Source organism: Mirounga angustirostris, unplaced genomic scaffold (genome assembly GCF_029215605.1).
Source record: "Mirounga angustirostris isolate CCGP_5_RB_7025 unplaced genomic scaffold, mMirAng1.0.hap1 SCAF_1, whole genome shotgun sequence".
In the NCBI taxonomy this organism is placed as follows: domain Eukaryota; kingdom Metazoa; phylum Chordata; class Mammalia; order Carnivora; family Phocidae; genus Mirounga; species Mirounga angustirostris.
The window spans coordinates 12,305,494-12,316,069 of record NW_026991709.1 but is presented as its reverse complement, the minus strand read 5'-3'; the positions used below and the strand labels follow the sequence as shown (position 1 = coordinate 12,316,069).

General features: G+C 48.1%; 1 protein-coding gene across 6 annotated transcripts in view; it reads left to right on the top strand.

Moving 5' to 3' along the window:
* The first annotated feature begins 403 nt into the window (after positions 1–403).
* The window catches only part of IFNAR2 (interferon alpha and beta receptor subunit 2), a 37,321-nt gene continuing 27,148 nt past the window's right edge, over positions 404–10,576 (top strand). For 3 of the 6 annotated variants that reach the window (XM_045902537.3, XM_045902536.3, XM_045902539.3), the window contains exons 1-2: positions 405–709; positions 10,354–10,441. In XM_045902537.3, coding sequence (XP_045758493.2) covers positions 10,387–10,441 — 55 coding nt within the window. In that variant the 5' untranslated portion in view covers positions 405–709; positions 10,354–10,386. Of the gene's footprint in view, positions 710–731; positions 1,078–1,302; positions 10,442–10,576 lie in introns of those variants that run through there. The other 3 variants (XM_045902538.3, XM_064579362.1, XM_054504105.2) reach the window with 3 other exon arrangements.

Sequence of the window (10,576 nt, the reverse complement as noted above, 5' to 3'; positions counted from 1 at the left end):
TATATAGTATGTGTATATACTATATATAGTATTTCTCTTGGAACTATACCAAGCCTTTACAATTCAACGGTGGTTATTTTTATCCCTGTTTTATTGATTGGAGAATTAGGATCAGAGCGTTTTATGGAACTCGTAAGTGGGGGACCCAGGAGAAAACCCATTCTTTCATTCTTTCATTCATTCATTCATTCACTCATTCATTCATTCGTCGCATTTTTAGAGTGCATGAAAGGTCCTCGGCGTGGTTCCAAACGCCACGCGCTGTTCTAGCCCCTGAGGATCCCGCAGTAAACAAAAAGCCGGAACCCCTGGTCCCTTCCCCTACTCGGGAGGGGAGGGTGCGGGGGGAGTGGTGAGAGCCGACTCCACCAACGTCAGTAGAAACCAGTCGGTGCTCCGCCCCCGGCGCGCGCCCTGGGTCCCAACAGCCGCCGGAGGCCGGCGCTCGGCGCGCGCGTCCACAGCCCTCCCTGCGGCCCCCCGGCGGGAAGGAAGGCCCGCGGCTCGACCCGGTGTCCTCCCCCGCGGAGTGTGCGGTCCGCGCCGGGGCCCTCGGCCCGCTCCGCCCGCCCGCGCCCGCCGCCAAAGCGGCCGGGGCCGCCCGCAGCGCGCATCCGGGAGGCTGGCGCCTGGGCCGGAGGCCGAGGGGCGGCGGCCGGCGGCCCGGAGGCTGGCACCCCCGCGGGGAGCGGCGAGGCGACCTGCCGAGGTAAAGGGGCCGGCGGGGGCGGGGAATGGGACCGCTGGTGCGCCTGACCGCTCGGCCAACGCCGCCTCCCGGCAGCGCTTCCCGGAATCCCCCGCAGGCTCCCCGCCTCCCGTGGACTCCGCCTCCGGCCTCGCGGCTCCCTCCCCGCGGGGCCTCCGCCCCCTTCACTCCCTCTGCACCCCGCCCCCCCTCCCCACCCCCACCCCCACCCCGGCGGCTGTGCGGGTCGACCCGGGCGTCCCCCGTTGTCCCCCGCTTGCTCCGCTCCTCGCCGCCCCCGGGAGCTCTCGGTCTTGGCACCCCGTTCCCACCGAGGATGCGCGGGACACCGGGCACTGGCGGCTGCGAGACGTGAGCCGTTGTGAAATGTGAGGGTCAAAAGCCTCAAGATCCCCTCGGCGTTGCAAAACTGGGTTACCCGCTCGGGCCTCGGGGTCGGGGTCCGCGGCGCGCCCTCCGAGAGAACACCTGGAGTTCCACCAGCCTTTGTGGAACAGGGTCCCCGCGGGCCGGGGGGGCTGGGGTGTCCGGCGTCCTTCCGGACCCCTCGCTTGGAAGCTGGGGTGGGGGGGAGGGAGAGGAGACAGAGGAGCATCCCTGCTCCGGGGCTGGGCCACAAGGGGAACCCGGTGCCAGTCGATGCTGGAGTTTCGACCGGGAGAAATCGGCCAGTTAAAGCATCAACACACTTAGGTGGTTAGCGGCGGCTTTATTGAGCAACTCTCGGAATCCCGGCTCATTCATTCATTCATTCATTCATTCATTCATTTGATTTTATTTACCCATTTGACGAGAGAGAGAGCACAAGCAGGGGGAGCGCCTGGCAGAGGGAGAAGGAGAAGCAGGCTCCCCAGGGAGCAGGGAGCAGGGAGCCGGATTCGGGGCTGGATCCCAGGAATCTGGGATCATGACCTGAGCCCAAGGCAGACGCTGAGCCACCCAGGCGCCCCTCATTTTTTTCTTTTAATATTTGTTTGATTTCCTTGCTTTTGTTTGGGAAGAAGTCTAAAAGCTAGTATAACAGGCCAGAGGGGTCGGATCTGAGCCAGACTGAGCAGGGAGGTGCAGAAGCAGGCTCAGGGAACCTGGAGTCCAGCCACGCTCCCCAGGCATCCTACTGAGCCTGGCGGCTGAGATACTCAGGCCATGCCCTGTCCCACACCTTGGCAAAGTTTCTAAGTACCCTCCCTTCCTCTCAACTTGCTGTTCAGGTTTGGGGAACAAAGCGGTGGAAACAGAGGCCACACCGAAATCTGCCCTAAAGAAAACCATTTTTTAAACTCTCCTAGCCGTTTGGGCTTCGTTGATAAGGTTTGACCTGTTTGTTCCAGGAAACGGCTTGAACTTTCAAGTTCTTTTTTTTTTTTTTTTTTTAAAGATTTTATTTATTTATTTGAGAGAGAATGAGAGAGAGCACATGAGAGGGGGGAGGGTCAGAGGGAGAAGCAGACTCCCTGCCGAGCAGGGAGCCCGATGCGGGACTCGATCCAGGGACTCCAGGATCATGACCTGAGCCGAAGGCAGTCGCTCAACCAACTGAGCCACCCAGGCGCCCGAACTTTCAAGTTCTATAGTTCACAAGCTGGCTTTCCATTTTTTTAAAACGTCAAAAATCTGCATGGCTCTTTTATTCTTACCCAAATTTCCTCTAAAGTTCCTCATGTATTTATTTAAAAATTAAAATCTCCCTGAAATTTGGTTCCTGTGATTTGACAAACGGTAATTTGTCTAAAAAAAAAAAAAATTAAAGGGATGCCTAGGTGGCTCCGTAGGTTAAGCATCTGCCTTCAGCTCAGCTCGTGATCCCAGCATCCTGGGATGGAGCCCCTCATGGGGCTCCTTGCTCAGTGGGGGGCCTGCTTCTCCCTCTCCCTCTCCCTCTGCCTGCCGTTCACCCTGCTTGTGCTCTCTCTCTCTCTGACAAATAAATAAAATCTTAAAAAAAATTAGAACCACAACCCCAGAGATAGTCTTAGAGGTGACACTTTTATTAAAATATATATTTCATCCCTCCCACTTGCACTCAGAGCTGGATTAACTCATTTTCCTGTTATATTTACAAACCTTCAAGCTACTGAAGAATCCATGGCATTTATCTTTTTTGACAACAGTCATCGTATGTCACCAAAACTAAAATGCCAAGATGCACTTTTATTTTATGTAACCAAGTAAGAAAAACACACATTCTGATTTCAGAGATGTTGTGATATAAGAAAAAAATGTGCATTTTATAATCTGTAAAATGTAATCTGAGCAGAAGCAGAGCCTGACAGTATTTTCCCTGAGGACTCTTCATTCCTTTCAAGAGTGAAACTGGTTGGTATGCAATTCAAGAAGAATAAAGGAAAACTAGTTAGTTGAGAGAGCTGGTGGGCTGAAGTAAGAGTCCTGAGAAGAGGAAAAAAGATACAGAGTAGTTGAGAGCCACTGAACATTTTCTCCAGAGCGAGCAGGAAAATGAGGACACTTAGTTTCCCCATAAGCCCAGGTACATGGGAAAGAGAATTGTAAGCACTGTTCTTGTTCTTGTTGTTTTAATTATGAGGGTTTTTTTAATATATAGTTAAAATTTGGGGCACCTGGGTGGCTCCGTGTGTTGAGCATCTAACTCTTGGTTTCGGGTCAGGTCCTGATCTCAGGGTTGTGGGATCGAGCCCCAAGTGGGGCTCCGAGCTCAGCACAGAGTCTGCTTGGGATTCTCTCCCTCTTCCTCTCCCTTGCCCCCTCCCTCTCTCTCAAATAAATAAATAACATCTTTAAATATATTTAAAATTTTAGTGTACCCCCCACCAGAAACCATACTGGTGAGTCAACAACAATCTTAAAAAGGCTCCCTAATAAACAGGACCTTGGCATACTTGACTTTCTCCTTCTCTGACAAAGGGGCAGTGGTCAGAGGCCATGAGATGGGGAAAGTCAGCTGGGCGAGTGGGAGCAGAGACAGCCAGTGCCAGAATCAGGAGAACCAGCCAGAGGCCCAGTGGTTGACCAACCCTCCCTCACCTCTCCACCAGAGGCAGGGAACAACATCTTCCAGGAGAAAGCAGGGCCCGGGTATCCTGACATCTGGCTCTCCCTTGACTGAGCTCCCCCCATCCCAGAGCCAGTCCTTCAGGCTCGGGAAACTGCCCAGTCTTTACAGAACAAACTGGAATCAGGTGTGGAAGTTAAGGAGGCAAGGAGGTTAAGATTTCACTCCACTGTATCACAGTAACAGATGACAAAGCCATCCAAGTACCAGCAAGGTGACCAGAAGTGGTTGGGGGAGGGGAGAGGGTAGGGAGGAGGAAAGGAAGAGAAAAAAAATGACATAGCTTGCAAGGAGTCTTACTAAAAAAATCATATGACTCCTGGGTTAGGAGAAAATTTCTTCCAATAGCCTTATATCCTACAACTTGATAAAAATATGAGTTCAATAGAATAAACTCAAAGACGAGACTATTTTAAAGTGGGATGGAACAGGAGATTGCAGACTTAAGGGGGTAAATTGAGCACCATGGGAACATAATCACAGAAGTCAGAAGTAAGAATAGATGCTGCTGAAAGTAAAAGCATTTTTAATAGAGAAAAGGTTTGATTCAAGCCAGTGAATGCAAATGAAAAGAAAGATCAAGTTAATTAGGAAGAATCTGATGTGGAAGATAAACAAAGCACGACCAAGCATTAGGATAACTGGGATCCCTGAGATACAGAAACCAACAAATGGGACAGAAAATGCATGTAAAGGTAAGAGAAAAGAAAATTTCTTGAAATGAAGAAAAAATGGTCTCTAGGCCAAAAGAACATTTTCCAGGAAATTGCCACCTTCCAGGAGATTTTCCTATGGGAATGCTCAGCAGCAAGATACCTAAAACGATTTAAAAAATGTTTTAAAAGGACAGAATTATTTAGGAATCCAAGAAGAAAAAGTAAACAAAAGAGGGGCAAACCAAATCAAGCTGGCCTCAGACTCTCTAGTGCTTAAATGCTAGAGTATGGGGGTGCTGAGAAGTGTTCTAAGTGGAGGACACTGTCCCCAGGAGGGCATTTTATCCAGCTAAGATGTCATTCGAGGTAAAAGTCAATTGACAGACCTTCTCAAATATGAAAGAGCCAAGGGAATTCAAGACCCAATGAGCCCTCTTTGGGGAAAAACTGCTGGATTAGAAAAATCCAGCAAATTAGCAAATTAAAAGAGAAATCAAAATAAAGAACCCAAGCGTAGAGAACTCATGCTCGAAAGGATTGTTGGTGACTATTGATTGAAATGCAGAATTAATGCCAGACAGCTTTGGAATTGTAGGTAGAATAAAATGTGATTATTATATCAATCTAGACATGATAAACAATAAAGCAAAAAAAAAAAAGAAAGAAGGAGGTAGGGAGGAAGATGGGAGGAAAAGGAGAAGAGTAAATTTCTCTAGTTTGAAAGCATGGATCAATAAATATGGTTTAATAGTAAAAGATGCTGTGAACAGATAATCCCCCAACTTCCTAATTCTTCTTCTATAACTTTTTTTTTTTTAAACATTAGTAGGCTATCTTAGGAAGTTATTCTTTCCTAAAGAGAAAAATAATTCAAGTTGCCACAATTCCTTCAGGTTTTTTTTTTTACCCCAAGTACAGTTAAATTTAGACAGAAATGCTGTCTGTGTGTGTGTGTGTACGTGCATGCATGTGCACGCATGCATGTGCATAGAAAGATCTCTGGGATTATGTTCACCTGTTAATGATGGAAATATCTGGATGCTGGAATTTGCACTTTTATACATTCTTAATTTTTTTAATGAGCACACAGAAGAAGTGCTACAGAAACAAGAAAGACATTTGAAACATCAACTAAAAACAAACATGCCAAGATATTAACAATGGTTGATGCTGGGCGGCAGAAATAAGGATGCTTGTTACTTTCTCCTTTCTACTTTTTTGTAATTTTTTCCTAATTTCCGGGGGGGGTGGAATTACATAATTGCATTTGTGTAATATTTCTGAATCCAGTCCATTCATTACTCATTGGCGACCAAAGAGAGACCCTTATGTTCTCCACCAGGAGACAGGGAGGCAGGCTCCCTGAGGGCTGTCTGTCTGTTTAGGAGGAGTTGGAATTCAGGCAAGCATTACTTCACCCCATAGGGTCCAACTGAGCAGAGTCCTGAAAATCAGCCATGTTGAGGGATCAGAGACAAGGGTCGCTCCAGGAGGAATGGGGAGGAGAGCCAGAGCTGGGTGAGAGGCACCCCGAGCTGGGTGCTTGTGCAGGGCATTGGCTCCTGGGAAAGCTGGGGAGGCTGAGGACAGCCTTGAATTCAACCCAGGGCGCTTGATGCCTTGTTAGAGGACAGTGAGCCACAGACCGTGCAGGGCCTGGAGCAAAACAGAAATGCAGAACCCCCATGTTTACAGAGCAAGAGGTACAACTGAAGGCCCTAAACTATAAAGCTGTTTCTTGTCTTCCATTGTCTCTGTCTCTCAACTTGTCACTTGCATATTTACCGTTTAATGTCGTCCTGAGTAAAAAAAAAAAAAAAAATTACATTAATAGGAATTTCCCCCATTCTACTTTATATTGTGCAAAACCAGATCTAAGAGCATTTCATTCGCATGGGGGAATCATTGAATTATACAATTGGCATCTCAGGGAACATTTGGAGAGGGCACCTCGAACTAGCCAGAAGAGACAAACGCAGGCCAAACTCAGGAAGGAGAAGGGGGTTCCCCAGGCACACAGCCCCAGAAACATTCCCTTATGCCCAGGGGTATGGTAGGGGCCAGTGCAGCTCCCGGCAGGTGCCCAATGCCACTCCGCCCCTTGCGACTCTGGGCACATGTGCCTTAGGGCCTGAGGGATGCTGGGATCCCCCTCCTGCTAGCCGCCCTGCACCCCAGTTTGGGGTGGGCTCTGGGGAAGTCCAGCCCTGAATCCCTCCTGCCCAAGGACCTGCTGTCTCAACCCACTGCATACTAGCAATGTCCAAAGGTCTTTAAACCTCTGCCCTTGGACATGCTAGGTACCTGGATCAAGGCTGACCTAGATGCCCACCCCCACCAGTCCAGCTAGCTGCCCCCCTGGGTGAGGCAGGGCATGGCCAGCCTGGGGGAAGGGCAGCTGGCCCCCTCCTGTCTAACACACCAGGAGGGCATCCAGGCAACACGATGTGACCCAGCTGCCATCCCCACACCAAGTTCATCAGGGTAGAGAGAGAGGCCAGACAGGGCCTGGGACCCCATCCCACAGGGGAAGGGGGGCGAGACCAAGTGTGAGCTGAGGCTACCAGCTCACCGTGTGTCCCGCTGTCCCATCAGACTTCACTAACAAAACACAAGTTCAAAGATAAAATTATTAAGAATTTCAGGACAGCCACGGGAGAGCAGTAAAGTGAGTGTGGATCCCTTCTGCTTGTGAGACCCAGGACCCCAGGACGGGGTGGTGGGGGAGGAGCGAAGCCAGCCCTGGCTGGCTAGGAGATGAGAGTGACAATAGCTATGCTTTAGGAAGGCTGATTGGTAATCAGGGAGTTTCCAGGCACTTAATTAAACAATTCCAGGCAGGATGCAGAGACAGGAAAACAGATTTTCCCAACAACCAGGAATCTAGTTATTAGACATTGGGTTGGAAGTGGGGTATGGGTCATCAGGAACAAAGAAGCAGAGGAGACATCCCCTGGCCCATAGAGGGTGAGGGACTTATAATTGTGTAATTTTGTGTGTGTGTCCGCCGCGGAAGAAACCAAGTGTTCTATAGATGCGAACAAAGATGAAGATGTACCACCATCAGGAAAAGACAGAGGGGCGAGGGGCCACAGGGCAGATGGTCAAGTGCAAGGGAGTGTCTCTCCCCACCCTTCCATGTGGCATTCTACACTCTAGATGTGCCCAGCATCTTAGGGAATGTCCACAACCATGCAGGCCCTCTGCTGGGGAGTAAAGGTGGTAGACAAGGTCACACGTCACAACGATCTCTATAGATGTTCTAAATGGGCACAGTATAGTGGGGTAATTTATAGGCAGAGGTGCCTAGACATCTCATGGGTGGTGGAGTCTTCAGCAGGGACAGTAGTTTTAACCTGGAATGTCTTGGATTCCTCCAGGAGAGCACCTTGGGTGGGACCTGTTACCCTGATAATCAAGAGGACTTTCTTAATTTATTTTGAGCTCAAACTCAAGTCTGCCACTTTGTGGTCCTTTTTCAGTTTTCACTTGGGGCTTGATGTTGCTACAGTGTTGGGGGGGACAGAACACCCAGAATCGATAGGGCCCAGTTGCTTGGGTGGAGACAAAAGCCCCAAGGCAGAGAAGGAACAAGGCCCATTGAGGGGCAGGGGGGAGAGGGCTCCATAAAATTCACGAAGAATTTCTCACCGTAGAGTGAGGAACACTTTCGGACTATGACTCAAAATGCAGATGCCAAGAAAGAAAATAGCTTTAAATCTAAAAACCTATATAGAACTCAGAAACTAATGCATGAATTTTTTTTTTTTTTTTAAGCCAGCATGAGGGACACCTCGGTGGCTCAGTTGGCTAATCATTTGCCTTCAGCTCGGGTCATGATCCCAGGTTCTTGGGATCAAGTCCCTATATATAGGGCTCCTTGCTCAGCGGGGAGTCTGCTTCTCCCTCTGCCTGCCACTCCCCCTGTGTTCTCTGTCTCTGACAAATAAATAAAATCTTAAAAAAAAAAAATCAGTTTTCTGATTCATATTTTTTAAAAAATAAAATAAAATAAAAAAATAAAGCCAGCATGAGCAAATCAAAGGGCGGGTTGACAACAGAGGGGGAAAAGACAAAGTGATTTGTATCATAGACAAAGGGCCAGTTTCGCTCATATTTTAAAAGTTCCTGCAGACAAACCAATAAGAAAAAAAGCTTCAACTCAGTAGAAAATGAGCAGAGGTACAAACAGTTAACAAGAAAGGAAATGCAAGTGACTCTTACATGTATGAAAACAGACACTAACTCAGAATAAGAGAAATATAAATTTGTATTAGTCTGAAGAACATTTTTTATTTATGAATTTGATTTTTAAAAGTCCAAGAGCGGGGCGCCTGGGTGGCTCAGTTGGTTAAGCATCTGCCTTCGGCTCAGGTCATGATCCCAGATCCTGGGATCGAGCTCCGCATCGGGCTCCCTGCTCAGTGGAGAGTCTGCTTCTCCCTCTCCTTCTGCCCCTCCCCCTGCTCATGCTCTCTCTCAAATAAATAATCTTAAAAAGAATAAAATAAATAAAAAATCCAAGAGCTTGATGGCAGCCTCTGTGAAGAGCTTGTGGCGGAAGGAAAAATTCTCACATATCACAGGTAGTGGTGCACGTCATACAGCGATGAGGGCAAGAGAGTGGCCATTTCTATTCACATTACAAGTGCAGAGCCCCTCTGTGTCAGGTGTCTTCCATCTACCCCTCCAGACCCAGCCTCCCCACTGTCACCCCTTACTTTGCTCTGGGATCCTGTCTTGTTAGGGTGCAGCTACCAGCGCCCTGGTCCTATGACTTCTGATTGGGATCAGCCAGTGACGAGCCCCAAGTAAGAGAAGGGAAGAAAAACAGTGAAGGGTATTTACCCTCCCATCCCCTGCCACTTCCCTGCACTATCCTTTTGGGCTCTCACAGGATTTCCTCCTCCCAAATTCCAGCACCTTCCCTTTGCCCAAGCGCCACTGGGTAACGGCCCCACTGTTATTAGCTCCAGGTACTATCTTCTTCCTTTTTGTTTGCCTACATCCTGCTCACACATTTGTAAATAGTCCCCTGATTAAAGTCTTTCTCAAAATATCCTAATTCAAATATCTTTTTCCTGCTGAGACCCTGAGTGGTATGACCTTTTGCCTGTAATCCTACTCCTGGAAAGTTTTTCTACACTTAGACTTGCACACATGCAGAATGACGTGTGTCCAGGATAATCCATTGCAGAAAAGACTGGAAGCAACTCAGACATGTATCATGGGGCCTGATTACCTAAATGGTAGTGTGTCCATAGAGTAGACTACGCAACTGCTTTTTAAAAAAACAAGGAAATGCTCTTGGGTGCTGATGTCAAAAGATCTCCCAAATATATATCGTCAAGTAGAAAAAGCAGGAGTAGGACAGGGAATGTATATCTTATCTCTTGTGTTAAAAAAGGGGGAGAAATGATATATATTTGGTTTTGCTTGTGCTTAAAGATATTCTGAAGGACTCATCAAAGAATGAATAAAAGTAGTTTTCTGAAGGAAGCAAGACCCTTTGCTATTTACTTTTGTGTGTTTTTGGAAACAGATAACTCTGTTGCCTATTCCAAAGTTAAATTTAAAACTTCTCCCTGGGGGCTCCTGGGTGGCTCAGTTGGTTAAGCGTCTGCCTTAGATCCCAGGGTTCTGGGATAGAGCCCCACATCAGGCTCCCTGCTCAGCGGGAAGCCTGCTTGTCCCTCTCCCCTCTGGTCATGCTCTTTCTTGCTATCGCTCTCTCAAACAAATAAATAAAATCTTAAAAATAAAAATAAAATAAAATAAATAAAACTTCTCCCTGACTAGACAGGAAATTGGTCCCAGGTCCGGCTCCCAGGAGGGCAAAGGAATCCTAGAAGTGGAAACATCCTGCTCCTTTCTTGTCCTGTCTTCGTCTACTTTTATCTTTGTCACTTAATTACATGCTTTAGCATTGGGATCACCTAATATCGATTTCCTTTCAGATGTGAAAGTAAAGAAAAGACTTAATAACCAAGATGCTTTGGAGCCAGAATGCTTCCCCGATTAGATCACAGAACCTGTGTCTCGTGGGTAAGTGTTACTTTTGTCGGAGCTCTTGTAGGAGCAAGCCAGCCAAGTCGCCATCACCTGGAGTCCTGCTGGGGAGTAGCAAATGGATGTCCCTGACTAGGGGCCCAACATCAGCCTGTCCAATGCCAAGAGCCA